At 30.0% G+C, this 19,898-nt stretch overlaps 1 protein-coding gene across 1 annotated transcript; it reads left to right on the plus strand.

The window, feature by feature from the left end:
* Nucleotides 1-267: 267 nt before the first annotated feature.
* On the plus strand, nucleotides 268-6,116 carry LOC106409992 (protein TORNADO 2-like). The gene is made up of 2 exons (XM_013850516.3): nucleotides 268-4,478; nucleotides 5,278-6,116. The coding sequence occupies exons 1-2, from the start codon at nucleotides 3,981-3,983 to the stop codon at nucleotides 5,569-5,571; spliced, it is 792 nt and encodes a 263-aa protein (XP_013705970.2). The 5' UTR covers nucleotides 268-3,980; the 3' UTR covers nucleotides 5,572-6,116.
* Nucleotides 6,117-19,898: the final 13,782 nt, after the last annotated feature.

Raw genomic sequence — 19,898 nt, forward strand, 5'->3', positions numbered from 1 at the left:
TTCCGAGGAACAGAGTTTTCCTCGGAATTTCCTCGGAATATTCCGACGGACTGTAGTTTCCTCGGAATTCCGTCGGTATATTCCGAGGAAATTCCGAGGAAACCCAATTTTGTGTTTCCTCGGAATTTCCTCGGAAATTCCTCGGTATATTCCGAGGATTTCATTTTCCGTCGGAATGTCCGTCAGAATATCGCTGTTTTCTTGTAGTGGTTATAGATATATAGGAATCATTTAGTTTCCGATGAAATTTCGTTTAGATATGGTTCAGTTATTTCAACTTTTATTCGGTTTTGGATAACAAAGTTTGGCTTGGTATCTGATAAACATTCTAGTTCCTATTAATTCCGGTTCGAGTAAATTAGATAACAATGCTGTTTTATTTATTTATTTTCTAAATGACGATGTTCGTTGTTATATTCGAGAGTTGGTTGTTGTGGTTACAGCTTGTGTTAATGGAAGGGGGTAAACAGTCCATCTAACTATATATTTCATAGTTGAGTTTTTTTATTTGTGTTATATTTGTAGTTTGTAGTTAGTTTTGGTAGAAGTGTATTTTCTTTTACATATTTCTGGATATAGTGTCCGAGATTTTATTGAGTTGGCTGGTGCTTTTGTTTAATGTTGCAATTTTTCACGAAAGTTATTTAGCCATGGTTGGCAATTTGACAATAATATTGATGTGAAGCCTGGATCGAAGTAGTCCAACACGTTGATGGAATTGATTTAAGAGAGAAGATAACAAAAGTTCCTCAACTGAACTAACGTTTAGGTACCATGAGAACATAGACTTATGTGCTATTGGCTCTATTTTTTAAAAAATATTTAATTTAAGTAAATAATTATATTTTTATTAAATATTATTATTTGTTTTCTTAACCTCCTATCTTGGAGAGTTAAATGAAAAATATCAGGAAAAGTCTGTTTTTTTTATTCTTCAAATGTTGAACACAACCAAGGTTGTGCTTAGCATTGAGTTTTGACATTGCAGAAACTTTAGTAACTAAATGACTATTTTTATTAAATATTATTATTTCTTATCTTAACATCCTATTTTGGAGAGGAAAATAACAAAAGTCAAAAAAATTGTTATTTTTTTCTACAAAGGCTGAACACAACCAAAATTATGCTTGGTATTGAGTTTTGACATTATAGAAAGTTTAATGACTTTAAATAAAAATTGTAGTAACTTGAATGAATTTAAATAAAAATAAAATTTTATAGACGACAAAAAAAAATATCTTTTAGTGAATTAAAAAAAGGAAAAGTGGTTTTGAGTGTTGTTAGAAGTGAGCATCATTTGATACCAGTTTTGAGTGTTCTTACAATACTATTTTAAAAAACAGATTCTTAATTTTTTAATTAAAAATTAAGAAATTGTTTCTTATATTTCTCTAAGAACTCCGTCCTAAAAAATTTCAGGATAATGATGCTCTTAGAAGGGTTAGAGCCTTTTAAATTAATAAATCTGATTGGATTAAAAAAATTCAATTTAAAGCCTTCATACTTTTGAAGTAAATGCGTTTAATGGCGCTTGCAAACATATCTGTCAGTTTCAATTTTCCGCCACTACAATCTTCTACCTCTTCCACATTCACCATTTTAATCTCGCTTAGGCACCTCTTCTACTGATTCTTCTTTGGCAATGAATGACTCCGGCTACTCTATTTGATCCAATGATTAATATATGCCAGCCATCTCTTGAACATTATGGTTTATCAACAGAGGATAGAGATTCAAGGGGAAACTCTTATCAGGTGCAAAAAGACCAAAGAGGTTCCTCAGTTCTTAAAGTTTAATGCCACCTCAAGCTTCAGAGTGATCTCTTTCTCTCTCTCTCTTGCTCTTTCAAAATTCTAAAAAATTGATTTCACTTGAGAGCATATGAAAGTTTGTGCGAAGAGCAAAAAGATGGGAGGGTTTCTGGAATCAGGCTACACGCTCATTAAGGAACAAAAACGAATATTGGAAATAAAGCTTGCCAAGGAATACATGAAGAACATTGACAATTAATTCTAAACACAACGATTTTTTCTTGTTCTCATTTTTAAAGTCTACTGATAAGTTAAAACATGACTAACTCGCGCTATAGAGTTTACTTTTACCAAAACCATGAGCATTGGAATCTAAGAAGAGGAACTGCACAGTACATAAGCAATTGAAAATAGGTATTTTGTTAATTTTGACTGCAGCGATCCAAAAGTTGAAAAAAACAATGTATACAACTTTTAATAAAAGTTAACAAAGGCTCTTGTGAAACAGCTTGCAATCTATATTAGCAGAAGCTTCCCGAATTTAAATTGTATTTTTGACCATAACAATACCAGTACATAATCTTTGGAGAACTCGTTGGAGTTCTTTACCTTCTTGCCATGCATGTCCTACACATACACCTACACCTATATGTTGTATGTATATCACGACTCTGTAGTTGAGTGGATAAGGATGCTTGGCTGCAAAATTAAGTGAAAGGAAAAATAAACATATGAGTTTAGAGACACTCTTCTCTATGCTATTCTCAAAACCTATGATGTGAGCAAGTAATCAAACCATATATGATAACTGATATGTGTCGTGTAATGCAAGCGAACACTAATTTTTTTGTGTCTGCATGGAAAATGGAAACGCCTAATGTAAGCAATGAATCTTACCTGGTCGAGAGAACTCATGTGGGTAATCTTCAATAGCAAGTAGCCAATAACAAAATCTGCAGGCAATGTCACATGGTTCTTCTGTGCCATATCGTCCATAGCTTCTGTGACCTAGAAGTATAGCGAGCTGAAAGCAATGGCAAGGGTTGAGACTATCGGTCCACCTGCATGATGGCATTATAGAGATGTTAGTTAAACATATATAGCAACAGACAGTCATTCACTCCAAAAAGGCTTTGAAACAGATCAATATCGAAAATCATTTGTTCAGGATCAATTTAAAAATCAAAACACAGAGACACTGTTTTGTGTCTAGGCTACAAAAAAAACAGAATGAGCTGAAAAGCGTGATACATAAAAACATAATTTGAGTTTATAACCCATTACGAGGATATTGTGGACATCTCTATCTACTACACATGACTTTAGTGTAAGAATCGCATTCCCTCTCCTTAATCTGACAGATCCCTTCTCTTACTTTCATTTCCACTAAGTTAGTACATAGCTCCTTCCTTGAGGATGTGTTCGAATGTGTAGAGGCTACGCACGGTGACGTAACCTTGAATGAACGGTTTTTGTCATGAGGAAGATGAATCAAGAGGAGGGTGAAGCTAATAAGATGCGGTTTTATCGACGTTAATGCTTGGATAAATGGATCTACTTGCGAAAAGATGTAAAAGTTACAGAGACGTTGTTTCTAGGATTCAAGATCCCAAGAATCGTCGTTTAAAGGCAGAAACTGTGGGTGAAGATTGACCAAACCCTAATAACAATTGGGCCTAAGAGAACAATATTCCAGTTAACAAATTTCATTGTTTTATAATCGTAAAAGAGTTAAAAACAAGATGCCAGCTGGCGCAAAATACCCCTATCTCTTTGCTGATGTGAAGGCATGAGAAAGAAAGTAAGTTTACTTTATTATTATACATAGATATATATAGATAGATAGATATATAACATATATTTTTGATTTTTTCTATATGAAGAAAGATAAGGTCAAAAATATCTAATCTAAGAAAGGATTACACCTTTATCTTATTTTACTTACCTCTTTTATATATGCAAATACAATTCACTTTTCACAAATATGATCCTTTGCGATTTATTACCCTAAATGGTTTAAACAAATACAATTCACTTTTCACATTTTATTTAGGCTCTTATATATAACTCTATTCACTTTTCACCCATGTAAGCCTTCTCTCTCTTGCTATTTTGTAGAATTGTTGTTAATTTGAACTCCCCTTCTTATTTTCTCTCTTAAAGTTACTACCATTACCCTAAATCCCTTTCAAACCAAACATATTTCAAGAAACACAAAAAGAGAAAAATATGCCTCTAAGCAACAATGTAATAGGTTGCATAAACTTCATTGCCGTCCTCCTCTCACTTCCGGTCATCGGCGCCGGAATCTGGCTCGCTATGGAAACAGTGAACTCATGCGTCAAGATCCTTCAATGGCCAATAATAATCCTCGGAATCTTGATCCTCCTAGTGGGTCTCGCGGGTTTCATTGGAGGGCTCTGGAGAATCACTTGGCTTCTCGTCATCTACTTAATTGCAATGCTTGTTCTTATCGTACTTTTAGGTGTTCTTATCGGATTTATTTACATGGTTACTATTAAAGGCTCTGGTCATCCAGAACCAAGTAGAGCTTATCTTGAGTATAGTCTTCAAGACTTCTCTGGTTACTTACGTCAAACAGTTGAGAAATCTTACAAATGGGATAGGATTAGTACTTGTTTGAGTACTACTAACATTTGTCCTGAACTAAACCAGAGATTCAGTGTGGCTCTGGATTTCTTCAATGCTCATCTTAGTCCCATTCAAGTAAGTATCTTCCCCCCACCCCCCTCCCTTTATTTAATTTTTTTTTTGTAACACTTTAAATTTTCTTCTTTACTTAGCTATAAAATAAATCACTAGAAAAATGCAAATAATTTTTTGGTCTTATGACTTTTTTTTCTTTTAATCCTCCAAGTTTCGGGCAATTCTAAGTTCTTGCTGCATTCTATGCATTTGGGGTTTTTTGGTCGTCTGCATTTGTTTTTTTTAATTAAATGATTTTCCTTGTTCCTTGTTATTTAATTAGTTTTGTAACTTCATTTTGTTTTCGGTTTTGCGTCCGTGTGTCAACTCGTTAATCGAGGAAAATATTTGTGTAAGTAGAATAACAAGAAGGTATGGGGTGAAATCGAATAGAAATGAAAAGAAACGGCGGTAATGAAAAATGTATATAGAATTGTTGCTTTGCTTGTTAGATTTGTCACCAAAAAGATTGAAAGTATATCTTTTTCTAAAAAAAACCTTCAATTCACTTGAAAATATCAAACGTTTCTTAATCAAAGAAAGAGATTAGGGTGTAATATGAAATGAACGGCCAGGACAAGAACGGATGGATGTATTATTAAAATTACAAATAGACATGATTCTTAGCTTTATAGACATGTAAACTGGAATTTTTTTAATTTTTGACTAAACAAAAATATATCCCTAGTTTCAAGATTTATCCACTATGTGCACTTAATCAATCACATCTAACAGTTGACAAAAAAAATCAATCAAGTCTAACAACTTTCTACCCACATATTTTAATTTTAATTTAAATCTAACATTCTTTATTTTACAGTCTGGTTGTTGCAAACCCCCAACAAAATGTGGCTTCACGTTTGTGAACCCTACTTACTGGATAAATACGATGAATGGGTCTGCAGACATGGATTGTCTACAATGGAGCAATGTTCAAAACACTTTGTGCTACAGTTGTGACTCTTGCAAAGCCGGTTTGCTCGCAAACCTCAAGATAGATTGGTTAAAAGCAGATATCCTTCTCCTTTTGGCACTTATCGGTCTAACAATCGTTTATATAATCGGCTGTTGCCCTTTTCGAAACTCGAAAACTGAGGGTTATACTGATATATGATCGGGAAGAGAAGTTTAGTGGCAAAACTGTGGTGACGTTTTCGTCAAAAAAAAAAAAAAACTGTGGTGACGTTTATTAAATTATAGTTTCAATATAAAAATAAAATTTTATTAAATAATTGGATTTCCTGTCATTTAGTTTCTTTTATGTTTTTGCCAATGCAGTCTTTTACGTTTCCAATCAATATACCTCGCAAAATAACAATTAGCGACAAACATCTTTTTCATCTTTTGAATACATTTCCAACCGTAATGCAAAATTTTGTATATTGTTGTTAAGTTTTATTTATGTATTTTCAACCATAACATAAAAATAATATTATATTTTATTAATTTTGGTTTTAATAATTTTAATACATAGATTAATTGTAATTTATTAATGGGATTTTTACTCATAACAAAAAGTCAAATGAAAACTACACTATGACTTTTTTAGAACTTTCATTTGATCTATTCAACCTAGAAATCTCCTATATATTATTTGAAAATTATTTAAAAAGTTGTAACTTTAAGTTTGTACTAATTAAAAAGAGACTCTGTTTAAGTGTCACTCAATTAAGATGACAATTTAGCTTACGTGGCAGCTTAGAAATCAATTGAAAAAAATATTGATCCAAAATCCAATTACTAGATAACATTATATTAACCAAAAATATAAGTGTGTATTCTTTCCTTAAATAAAAGCTACACAATTATCTAATATGATTAACATATATATGACAATTAATGATTATGAATAATAAAGTTTTGTTAACAATTTTTGCATCATTCCTCATTTTTTTTTTAGTTTTATATTATTGAAAGAAATTAAACAGTCATATTAACCATATAATTAAAAAAAAGATTTTTTTTATATGTTATATTTTGAATTTTTTTTAAACGACTTTAAATTACAAAACAAATGTTAAAAATACCATTTGAAAATTTTGTGATCAATGGCTTAATTTTGTTTGTTCTAACAAGATACAAATGATCATACAATCGTATTAATATGAATTTTTATTTAAAAGATATTCATATGAAAAAATATATACATATATATATATATATATATTAATATCGTTTACATTAAACTATGTACCATTTAAAAATACATAAATGTGTTAATTTGAAATTTGCATTGAAAGAGTATTTCGACCTTAATATCTTAATTTTGAAATTTGCCTAGAACTGATATGACCCATCATCATTTTCTCAAATGGACCTAGAACAGTTTTTAATGATTAACTAAATGGGTCACGTACATAGTAAAATGTGTTTTGGTTTAAAAATTATTGCATACCCAAAATCAATATGAACCATCATCTTTTTGCTTAAAATTTTGTCACAATAAAAATATAGGGTTGGGCAAAAAATCTGAATCCATAAAAACCGAACCAAAGCCGATCCAAAGATTAGTACTGGACTTTAACCAAAATTGGTTACATATCCGAAAGGGTTCAAAATTTTGGTATCTAGAGAACCAGAATCGAACCCGATCCAACCGTAATATTTTAGGTATCCAGATATATCCGAACAAGATTTATATAATTAAATATATTAATTATTTTTCAATTTAATATCTAAAAGAACATACAAAATATATATGAAGTTTTAAGTTGTCCAAAATATTTGGAAATATATACAAATAGTTATAAGTACATGTTTAAAATAGCTAAATAATACTTAAAATACCTAAAATACTTAAAACTAGATGATAACCCGCGCGCATGCGTGGATGAATTCTTATAATAATGTTTGTTTATGAAATGATTTTAACATTTAGCAACACTACAATCTTTATCGATTATAAAATTATGAATACAAATGTTGATCTCTTAAATATATCATCTTTGTTGAAGAGCTAACGTATTACATCTCATTTTAATTATTTTTAAGACTTCATATGCACAAAAAGAAATTAAGTTTTGCGGCTGACACAAATCACCAAAACCAAATAGGCAACATCAATTGTATAATGACGAAAATGGATTAGCTTTTCTGCTCTAGTTGTTTACTATTGACTCTCCATAAGTTATTTCATTTTCTACCTCTATAGAATTGTGCTTTCGTTCTCATCTTTGTTTCATTGATATGAGTTAACTTTCTTTTTTTTTCCTTCTTTTATGAATTCAGTTAATTACATAAGTGTCAATTAAAAAATGGACATCTGTAAAAATTAGTTTCACTCCATATACATATTTAAGAATCAAAATTTTGAAAAAAAATCACCGGCAAACTATACTAACAGGTTAGTGTTCAAATCTAATATATCAAGTTGTTATATAATATAACTGCAGACTCGAAATATAAATGTTTGTTAGTATATATTCACCAGCTCGGTCTAAAAATCATCTAATTAGAACAACAAAACAAATTACTTATTTCACCAGTTCGGGTAATATCTGAATCCGAACAGGTAATATCCGAACCCGAGTGGATATCCGAAGATAACCAAACATAAGTATACTTAACTCTATATTTCTAGTTTATTTCTCCCATTTTGTTCAAAATATTTATATTAATCATTCTTATTGCTCAAAATTAGATAACATACATATAATTATGGACAAAATCATTTGATAATCACTTAAAATACATATCAAGTTCTTGTTTCTTGCATTAACAAAAGTTGCATCTAAAATTTTAAAACAACAACTAATTTAGTGTATTTCTAATTTTAAAGTTTTATCTCCAAACTTATTAATAGTTAAGTTTAATCTTTTTAAAACTATAAAAAAAACAGTTAAGATAAAATATATTTTAAACAATGAATAATTTATTTATTTTTCTTCAAAAATTAAATATCCTAACCCGACCCAAAATATCCAAACCCGAACATAAGATACCCGAACCCGACTCGAAGTGTAGAAATACCCGAACGGGTTCTATACTCTTATACTGAAATATCCGATACAAACCCGAACGTGTATCCGAACACCCCACCCCTATGATATATGAATATTTGTATCTTGCTTGAACAAAAAAAAAGTTAAACCATTGATCACAATTTTTTTTTAATGTGGATCTTTTACTATTTTCGTAATTTATTGTCGTTTTTAAAAATTCAAAATATAACATATAAGAAAAAATCTAATTGTTTTTATTATATGCTTAATGTGATTATTTAATTTTTTTAATAGTATAAAATTAAACAAAAAAGAGAGAGGTTAGAATTTTTTTTATAAAATATCTATTATTCATAATCATTAATTGTCATATATATGTTAACCATATTAGGTAACTTCGTAGCTTTTATTTAAGGAAAGAAAAAAAATTCTTTTGTAAAATATTAATTAATTTGATAGTTAGTTTTATAAAAAGCATAGTATATGTTTATATGGACCAACTTATTTTTCTAACAATTCTAAAAATTATTCTCGTGATGACACGTGGCTACGAAAATATATTCTAATACTTCATGATTAATATTACACTAATTTTTATGTTAAGTTTAAGTATTTTGGCATACATTATTCAAATTTATATGTTATATATTATTTTTATTAATAAATTTTGAAAGGTTTAAAGTATATATGAACTTTAATTTTTGAAAAAAACTTAAATAGGTTATCCGAACCCGAACTCAAACCAGAACCCAAACCCGAACCAAATCCACAAAGATACGAACCGAACCAAACCCTCAAAGATCCGAATCGAACTAAATGGTACTCGAATGTCCACCTCTAATCAAATATAAAAAAAGTTATTGATAACAAAATGTATATTGTTTATAATATTTAAGTATATTATATTTTAAAAAAAAATCACCCCGCGAAGGGCGAGGGCTATCATCTAGTTCAGATTATTCACAAAAATGTCATTTTTTTATTATTATTTTTGAAAATGCTTGTTTTACTCAATCATCCTCATCTTCCTCCTTAATTTACAATATTGTCATTGTCATCAATACATCAACCACCATGAATAATCAATTTCAAGCTCTAAATGCACCAAAAATCAACATATACATCTTCATATTCTTATTTATTATACACACAAACTATTTTCCTTTCACTTCCTCTCTTATTTCATTCCAAAATCCCAACTTTTTTATTTCAAAATTTATAAGCTTATTAGAATTACTCAAGCTCATGATTCTTGGTCGAGAACGAGTGAGTAACTTTCATTTAGAACTAATGTGTACTTGGAGAAATTAATCATGAACCTCACTGGATCAAAAATGATTTTTGAATTTTTTTCCAGATCTGTTCGTTAGAAAACTTATACGAAAATTTTCTGATCAATGCAGAAGTTAGTTTTACAATTGACTTTCTATGTGTTTTTTAAACACGACTTCCTTGAAGTCTTCCAACTTTTATTTGTTAACAAAAAATCTCGAAAATACCAGACAAAACGTACCGGAAAGTCTTCTCAGACAAACATGTTAGTTTTGCAATTGACCAAATTGTGTCAGAAATTTAAATTTCCCCAGAAGACTTACGTCGAAGTCTTCTCTACATAAGGCTTAAATGGAAGCTTCAATTGTCGGTGGAAGTCTTTTCACTGTCGTTGAAAGTCGTCTTAGATAACTTTTGCAATTGAAAATTAAAACTTAAATATTTAATTTTATCCAGAAGACTTCCACGGAAGTCATCCAGATTTTTAATCTGAGATTCTGATCACATTTTTGGTTACGACAGAAGACTTGATACGCCCTAAATCGGGAAGGATCACTTTAGCTGGGTGTTGGATATGATCCGAGAAGGCAAACGACACTTCTGGAACTGATATGGATTGAAAGACCAGGTTCAGTTTGAACCAAATGGTTCCTTCACGGTAAGGATCAAGATGTGGGCTGGACGATCCATACGGCCCAAATTCGCGAGAATTGAAGGTCTCCTGATTTAAAAATTGCATAACTCCCACATCTGAACTCCGTTTGATCTGATTCTTCTTCGAGGAACTCTGTAATTTAGTTGAGAACATTCTCCAAGTGATTTCATGCGAAAAGGACTCATTTGTTGGAAGATATGAGTCAAACAATGAGCATATATCATTACTGCTTTCCATGATCAAGCCATGCATGTTTGTTTTGCCCAGTACGCTACTCAAGGGCGCATCAAGACTTTCAGGAGGTCTTCCGCCAGTAGGCTTTCTGGAGGTCTTCTGGCTGAAATTAATATTTAAGTTTTAATTTTCAATTACAAAAGTAACCTAAGACGACTTTCAACGTCAGTGAGAAGACTTCCACAGATGGTTGAGACGACTTCCATGGAATTCTTCTGTAGAGAAGACTTCCATGTTAGTCTTCTAGAGAAAGTTAAATTTTCTAACACAATTCGGTCAATTGCAAAATTAACATTTTTATCCGAGAAGACTTCCCAATAAGTCTTCTGTTTTAGTTTTGAGAACTTTTTGAAAACAAAAGTGAGCCAATATTTATAAAGGAAGACTTTTATGGAAGTTTACTGTAGAATAGACTTTTTTGAAAGTCTTCCCTTGTTTAAAATTGTAATTGAAAAAAATGACCTAAATAGATGAGTTCCAAGAAGTCTTCTGCCGGAAGACTTCTGTCAAAGTCTTCTAAGTCAATGTGTAATAAAGTTTTATTTTTCCTAAAATTATATATAAGAAAAAACTTTTACATTTTTTTGTTAATTCATGTACACTAGTCAATATTAGAGCTAATGAATAAAATTGATAACTTAATTGATGATTATTATGAGGTTATCAACATTCAGTTTATTAATGTTTCTAGATAATCCAAGAAGTCTTCTACGTTAGTTTTTGTAAACTTGTATTTTTAAGAGTGTTAAGTAACTTTAACATTTTTTTACTTCCAAAAGTGTTAAGTGATTTCAAGAATATCAAGTCATGTGATTTAATGTGTCTTCTTAGAATAAAAGATATATTTTTTTAACTTTCATGAGATTTAAAATTTTAGTTTTCACTTAAAATTTAAGTTTTTCGCTTATATTTTAAATTTTCGCTTAAAATTTAGGTCTTCCAGAGATTTCCCCGAAGAGTTCTAGTGAAAGTGTTAAATCTTTTATGAATTAGAGATCATTCCTCCACATAGATAAGTTTGGCCTTTGATAGTTCTTATGTTCAGGTTTCAGGTTTTTGAAGACTTCGTGGAAGATCCAAAAGACTTCGTGGAAGATTTTCCAGAAGTCTTTGGATGCATGAAGTCTTCCTGGAACTCTTCCTCTTCTTGAAACTTCCATCAGCTTCAACACACTCAGATTTGTTTACCAGATGATCAGACAGCTCCTCTATTTTGATAGCTCCAGATCTGAAAATAAATCAAAGATTCAGAACATAATTTGGAAAAAAAATTAAGAGCTTTAAGCAACAAGAGTGTACCAAATAAAGAAAAATCAAATATAGAAACTTACCAAAACGCTCAGATCTGTGATGAAAAAGAAGATATGGGAGAAGACTTCATAGAACTCTTCTAGTGCATAATATGCTAGAAGAATTCCGAGAAGGGAAGTCTTCCAAAATTTGATTCATATATGAAAATATGCATATTCAAAAGCATTCAAATGATTCCAAAAACAGAAAAAAAACTTCAAAAATAAAGTAAGAGTTTTAAGCATCAAAAATAGTTTTCAAAAGGTAAAAGCTTTAAACAACAAAAGATGACCAAATGTAGAAAAATCAGACATGTAAACTTACCAAAACGCTCAGGTCTGTTATGAAAATGGATACAATGAAGAAGACTACGCCATAAGACTTCCGTGAAGTTTTTAGTGCATTACTAGGATAAGACATGCACAAAAGCGCATGGTGAGTATAAAATTAAAAATTAAAATATATAGTATTGACAAATTAAATATTTATATGTGATCAATTTTTTATATCATTACAAATTTACAATATGTTTTTGATTGTTGGATCGGGATTATTTGTAATTGTAATTATGGACAACAACCTGTTTTGGATTTAGCATGGAATCGATGTGGACTTAAATTTGTTAACACTAATTTAAAGAATTTCAAAATTTTACATAAAATGGAAAAAATAAATGTATTAAAAACAACTACAAATTCCGTTAGGCTTTTAATCTCGACAAACAATTGTAAAGGATTCTTTATCGTGGGGCCGATCAATTTCGGTTAGGCTTTTAATCGACTTGAAAGGTTTGTATTCATAGAGGCCATTATATTATTATTATTCTTGTGTTAGAGATGATCGTGTTTGGTTTGAATTGGGAACTCAAAGTATCATATTGTATATGTATGTATCATGGGTATCCAATAAAATAATTATAGTCACATCATCTATTATTGACAACAAAATATACACAGATTAAATTCATGAAATAGCTAGTGTATTGTTTCTAATTAATTTGTTCCCGTATTAATTTATTCCTGTTAAAGAAGAATACAGATTATTGGAAAGTCATAAATTCTAATTTATGAAAACGTGTGGTAAATTAATATCTAACAATACTAAAAGGAGAATATCATCAACTCTTAGCCTATCCACATCAGCTCAAATAATTAACCTATCACAAAGGTTTAAATTGCCACATCATCTTAAAGAACTATCATCAAATCTGACGAGAGAAAAAAACAAAGAAACTATAACCTAATTGTGACTCTTCTTCTGCTCATACATACGTAACGCTTTGCTTCTGACGACCATCTCTCAGCCAAACCCTTCAGTTATAATCTCTTTTCATCTCCCACACCTTCCCATTCTCTTAAATGTAACACGTATAAAGTAGCCTAATTGTAGACTGATTCAATTCCATTATCTATTTATCTACACCTCAGTCTTATAAACATGAGTTTTCAACTCCAAAAGCTAAGAGGACACTGGAGAAATACTGCGGATGATTGGTATGATATAGTGATCACTCATCTACTTATTAATTACTGTAGTTTTTGGATCTGCGTATAAAACATATTCTTATCTCCAGTATGAGAATCATCGAGTCAGAGGTAACCAAACCAGAAGCTGAGCCGAACGCGCAAGTATTTTTTAGTAAGGAGTGCATGAGGTAAGCCACAAACACAAGATGACAATGATAAGATATTTGAATGAGTTAAATTCAGTGCTATAGTTTTTGAGGAGTTTACTGAATTTTTTGATTTGTCAATTGTTTTACAGTCCAAAGGATCCCATCCCATGTCAACTCTTTTATTAGTGATGCCACAACAATCTCCTCTTTCTTACAAGAGCGTGATCGATACCTTCTCGGCTTCTCCGTTTTATTTAGCCGTATACGATTGGGAATCCAAGTCTTAGTTGATCATATTACAGGTTTAATTAGGCCATAAGACTCATTTACCTCCTTTTTACATCGCTTCCTTTTCTTTCTTATCCTGTTGCAGTACAGAAATCCACGATCTCCACATTTTTTAAGGGTTTGGAATAGCTGATGAAAATCCATTCGTATGGAAACGCAATTTGTGTTTTATTCTACAAAATCAGATTCTCTTGGTATGTACTATATAGTCCCCTGTTTCTTACCAAGCGTATTTACTTTATTACATTTTTCGTTCTGTGTTAGAATGTGCAGACACAGTATGATTTGGTTTCCGAATGAGGGATCACGGCCAAACTCCCAGGAAGCTAGGGATTTGGAAGTGTCCTCTAAATTAGTTGAAAGCTACCAGCTTTGCTCTGCAAAACTAAGGCGTCTACTGAAGGTATGACTTCGTAAACGATGGTTTATGAATTTTTCTGATTTTTAAATTGAGCTATATATTTTGTATGTGGTTAATTTTAATGTTGTAGACTGTTTCTCCCAAATCGTTCTACTTGATGGATTCAAATTGAATATTTGATTTCGATTTTAAAACTCACCCATATTTTAGGTCTCACAAGAAGATGACGTTTTACAGCTGCAATCTAAATCACTTTCATTTACTTCCGAAGATATTCCTATGAGAAGTTTATTTCTGGTAGTTCTCTACTATTAATGTGTCGGTTGTAATCTGATCAATGACTCATTGAAGACATTAAGTAACAGTAACCAGTTGTTCTTTTTGATAGTCGGAGTTATTGGTCGTAATAGATACATTTACATCCAGATCAGAGCACAGAAAGTAGGAATTCAGTTGAATCTTCTTTGCCATCACACGAGCAGCAGTGTCAAAAGGTTAAGTATAATGATATGTTTCATATTTTCTATCTAACTTTTCCCACCTACTCAGTTTGAGAGAATCTTTTTTTTTTTTTTTAAATAATTTTGATAGAATCTTACATTGGTTGCTAATCTTATCATGGCTGTTTTATTTATGCGTTAACTTCTTGTCTTAGGACATCTCCAACAAGACACCAAAATATTAAATTTGGTGTAATTTCATCTTCAATAAAACATCAATTTTGACAATATCCCATCAAATTTGGCGTAATGTGAATAGTGCTACACCAAATTTAGTGTAGTACTATTCATCACACCAAAATTTTAAAATACATATTTTATTATGTTTTATTTAATAATATAGTTCCATTGTTATCAAATTTGTAATTAAAAATAATATTATGTTATTGTATTTTATTTTATCTTCACATAATTAAAAAAATTACAACTTTTTATTTTATTTTTATTTTCAAAATAAATCACTAAATGACTATTATTATTTATCATTAACAAATAATAAAATATAAATAGTAATCGAAATGTGACTAAATAATTATTTATTAATAAATAAATAATAAAAATATAAAACTTTAAGAATTGAAAATATCAAATAATATATAATAATACATTTAGTGTAAAATTTGGTGTTATTCTTAGAGATGATAAAAAGATTATGACACCAAAATACTAAATTTAATGTAATTTCAATGCCAAATGTGATTGTCATTCTTGGAAATGCCCTTAGTATGGCTTATTTCTTTTCTTTCATCATGCTTTTGATATGCATTGATGTAAGAATTTTACAATTCTTTATGCACTACTATGTATTGCTCTAAATTTTATGATTGCTAATTATTGTGTAGGTTTCAAATAGTAGCTTCTGTATATTTCAGTTTCTTTCTGTGATTTTATAGTTTAATGTTGATCTCGCGAGTCGTGATAAAATAGTGTTTTATTATATATATATTGCGAAATAAAGAAGCTCTATCTCTGAATAGTTAATTGGAAACTCGTATAAATCATTCAAGTTTCTTACTTCACAATGATTTCGTAAATAGCATATCAGAAGACATAGACGACAAGTCACTATAATAACTCAGTGATATAGTCAGTAATCTATACTCTATATTACTTTCTGTGGGGTCATTCGATTGATTTGAAATTTCTTACACTAATGGCTATTTTAAATAGATTTTTTGGCGGCATTTTAAATGATTTATATATCTTAACATTTTTTTTATTATCCAAAGGTTCTGGGGACAAAGCCCATAATCCCCAGGCACGGGACCCAGCAGGCACTGATACCATGGAGACAAGACCCATAGCGTAAAGTATCTCTCCCACGATATATTATACCCAAGAACGCAACAACATCAACGCATGCGCTTAAACCAATTGAGCTGCCACATCCGTGATAAAATCATATAAGAGAATATATCTTTACATGACTATCGTAACCTATCATAACAATATAACTCTAAACAATGAGAATTATTATTAATCAATTACTGTGATTTACTCGTTCTACTGTTTAATACTTTCAACTGATCACCACTTTGGAATGGTATGGAAAAATAACCTGTTTAACTCATCAGTTAATCATAAATCATGTTCACCAATTTAATTTTCCATAATTATTTTAAGATTTGATGAAACTATCTATTAATCTTTGCTTCGCAATAATATATCTACAAAATTTTGGATTCTGACAAAAAAAAAATTGGTTTATATATGAAACCAAGATTGCATAATTGTAAATTTAGCTAGATTAAGTCCGGTTTTACATTAATTTTTTGAAGAAGAACAGAAAATGGTAATTTTGTATTTTTAAGTCAAAACAAAGTTAAAATTAGTTGTAAAATTAAGAAATTTCTAACATAAAACCTAAATAAGCAAGATAAAATTTGTTTTGATCGTATATATATAGTTTAATTAAATTTTTATTCATATACCTTACATAAATTTAATCAATAAATATGATGAATTTTAATATTTAAAATTTGTTATCCAAATAATAATTATAAATTTGGCAGACTAAATTATTTTTATAAATTATTCAATATATATTTATGATATATAAATTTAAATACAAATGCCAAAAAGACCAACTTAAAACGAATCCTAACACCCTAGGAAACTTCCTTTAGAGGTTCTTTTGAAATTTATATATAGTTGTGCATATTTTGAAATAGAGGTTCTCCACCTGATTAAAACAAGAATCGATCACTGAGAGAAAGATGCGTAGTACTTGAAAATTTAATGACGAAGTTTTAATATATCTCTCACACATTGCAATTACAAATTCACATGGGTCTCTAGCAACAACTCTTCCAGCCAATGGGAACATACTAATAAACTATGAGAGCTACACATAGCCACATGGAAAGGTACTGACCATCACAAACATCGATCATTTCTAATGCTCTCAGAATAATTTCCAGCTTTCACAGTTTCAGAAACCCATTGTGATGCTGTAGTAGCTTCCACAGTTTACTATTTAAATAAAAGTAGTAAATAGACTAACAAACAAAAAACTATTTAAAAAATCACTGGATTTATAGATTAATTCTATGGAAAGAGGATTAATTAAAAAAGGATAATTATCTAAAAACACTAAAAATCATGAAAATAAAATTAATAAAAAGTATATCACTATTATTGTAAAAAAAATTGCTTAAAGCATCCCTAACTATGCCACATGTGAATTCTAATTTCTATCAGTAAAAAGTTGCTATATCATCAACTTTAACACCAAATAAATTTAGATCCAAAGCCGGTTTAGGTATCAATATGACATTTCTCATTAGCTCATCATTTAGCCCATCCATCGTATGTGAATGTTCCATAGTAATTAATTTTAGAAAGAATGTAGAAAAGTTAACAGACTCAACTTACTACGAATACTATTTTACTTAAACCACACTATTGATGTTATTGGCAGCTTCAGAAAAACCATATGCATCAAATTAAACAACATATAATTAGTATGAAAATGCAAAAAGAATATAGAAGATTAAATGTTAAATTTAACAAGACAACAATATAAAAAAATCTCTATCTTCATTTGCTAATGTTGTAGACATTTTAGGATTTATTGATTTTAAATTATGTATAACTTTTAAAAAAATTGTACCAAAAACAACCCAAAGAATTATAAACAAATAATCCGGGCGTAGCCCGGACAAACCCCCTAGTATATTAATGACATAGTAATTTGGTTACCAAACTATATTAAGTTTGTTCACCACTCAAAAAAAAAAACAGTCGAAGATACAATATACTAGGCCTGAGACGGATCGGATATCCGGGCAGTTTTAAGGTATCCGGCGGATCCATAATTTTACTATCCTTATCCGGATCCGGGGTTCTCGGATATTCGGGTGTCGGATATCCTTCTAAAAATTGTAATATCCGGCGGATATCCGGATCCGGATTTGGATTCTTAAAATAAATAAAAAATTATATTAATATATAAAAATATTAAAAATAATTTAAAAATAAAAAATATATAATGTTTTTAATTATTTCTATGTATAATATTACAAAATTTACATAAAATTTATATATACTATTATAAAAATAAAAATATATTAAATAAATTAATTTTTATATATAGATTTTACTATTTTTAAAATAGTTATTAATAAAATTACGGATCCGGATATCCGGACTAAAAAATTAAGGTATCCGGATCCGGATCCGGCTTTGACGGATCCAACATTTTACTATCCGGATCCGGATTCGGCCCCTCCGGATATCCGGATTTTCGGATCGGATCCGGATCGAATTTCGGATCGAATCCGGATCTCGGATAAAAGTCTCAGACCTACAATATACCACATATATTTCGAAAACATGATTGCAATTGTGCACATTAGCTACAAATGTCAGATCCTAAAAAAATTCACCATTCACGAGAAATTTTTTCATTTTCATTGCATACCTTCTTTTGTAGAGAAATAAAGAACAAATTTATTTCTTGTTAAATATGATATAAAATAATCATTTATTTTCCTGCAATTTTAATATATAAACATAATAAAAATATTATAAAAAGTGTAACAGAAGTTACAGAATCATGCATTCTTTTTTATACTAACTTTTTTTTTGTAACAACTTTTTTATACTAACAACTCTTAATAAGCTTTATGTATAATGTCCATATCAGTTTATAGTTAACTGTAACTGGCTACATATAATATGAGATCGACCGTGTAATTAAGTACCGATGATAAACCTCATACTCCTGTACCACTTAACATGATACAGAAATTTAATGGTAAATTTTTGTATCATGTTAAGTAGTACAGGATTAATTACCATGTCAACATTTAAAGATTTGTGACATATCCTTATATGTTTCCCATACTGCTACGGACAACACATGCAAGTATTGTGTATAGTATCTAAAATGTATAAATTGTAACCACTATAAAAAAAAATTCGTAATAGGATACCCCTTTGTGTTTGAAATCATCAAGTAATTGGAAAATATGAAACTTGTTTAAATACTTGCTTGACTGACTCCTTTTCCTGCCAAGTTTAAATCCATTCTTGATACTAAGGCTAAAGAAACGTATATAGCTTGTTTTCGGAATGAAAATGAAATTGTATCATACAGAACTGAGGCAGCACTATATTAGAGATTGGATTATGCTTTTGTCATCTCATGTAATCTAATTTGCATATGTTTCTTATATGACAATACATTCTCAACTGCTCTACAGCTTTCCTCGTTTATGCATTCTGAATAACATGGAATCGTTTTTGCTTATATTACTTAAATGACAAACAGTTATTCTCAATAATTGTAACAGAAGAATGCATTTTGAATAACTCTACAGCTTCTGCGAAGACAATATATTAATGTGTATAGGTGCAAAGATGCTGCAGTGGGAACATAGTGTGTGTTCTTGTCTATGATGTCGAAGAGATATATACCAATAAAATCTTGTAAATTTTTTTTTTGTGTCCATGTTAAGTTTTCTCATATCAAATAAATTAATATCGCTAACTTAGTTGTAGGTGATATAATACGTCAAGATTGTATGTTGGTATTCTACTATTTCCTAGCAAGTATAAATTGGACGGACTAACATTTATTCAATTTAATTCTAGTGCTGCCACCTAATTAAGCATAACTAAGACGTAGGAAGCTGACACATCACCAAGCTAAAATTGTAAATATTACAAAATAGAAAATTACAAATTTTTAAATGATTCTCAAATAATTTATAAAGAATATGTTAGAATACTTCCGAAAAAACTTCCGTGGAAGTTTCTCAAATCTGACGCAGATTTGAAAA

Source organism: Brassica napus, chromosome C7 (assembly GCF_020379485.1).
Source record: "Brassica napus cultivar Da-Ae chromosome C7, Da-Ae, whole genome shotgun sequence".
Lineage (NCBI taxonomy): Eukaryota > Viridiplantae > Streptophyta > Magnoliopsida > Brassicales > Brassicaceae > Brassica > Brassica napus.

What these genes read in the sequence shown, in the direction of transcription:
- LOC106409992 (XM_013850516.3), top strand. Translation starts at nt 3,981, where the DNA reads ATGCCTCTAAGCAACAATGTAATAGGTTGCATAAACTTCATTGCCGTC. An exon ending in CTCATCTTAGTCCCATTCAA is followed by an intron (nt 4,479 to 5,277) that starts GTAAGTATCTTC and finishes TTTATTTTACAG; the next exon opens with TCTGGTTGTTGCAAACCCCC.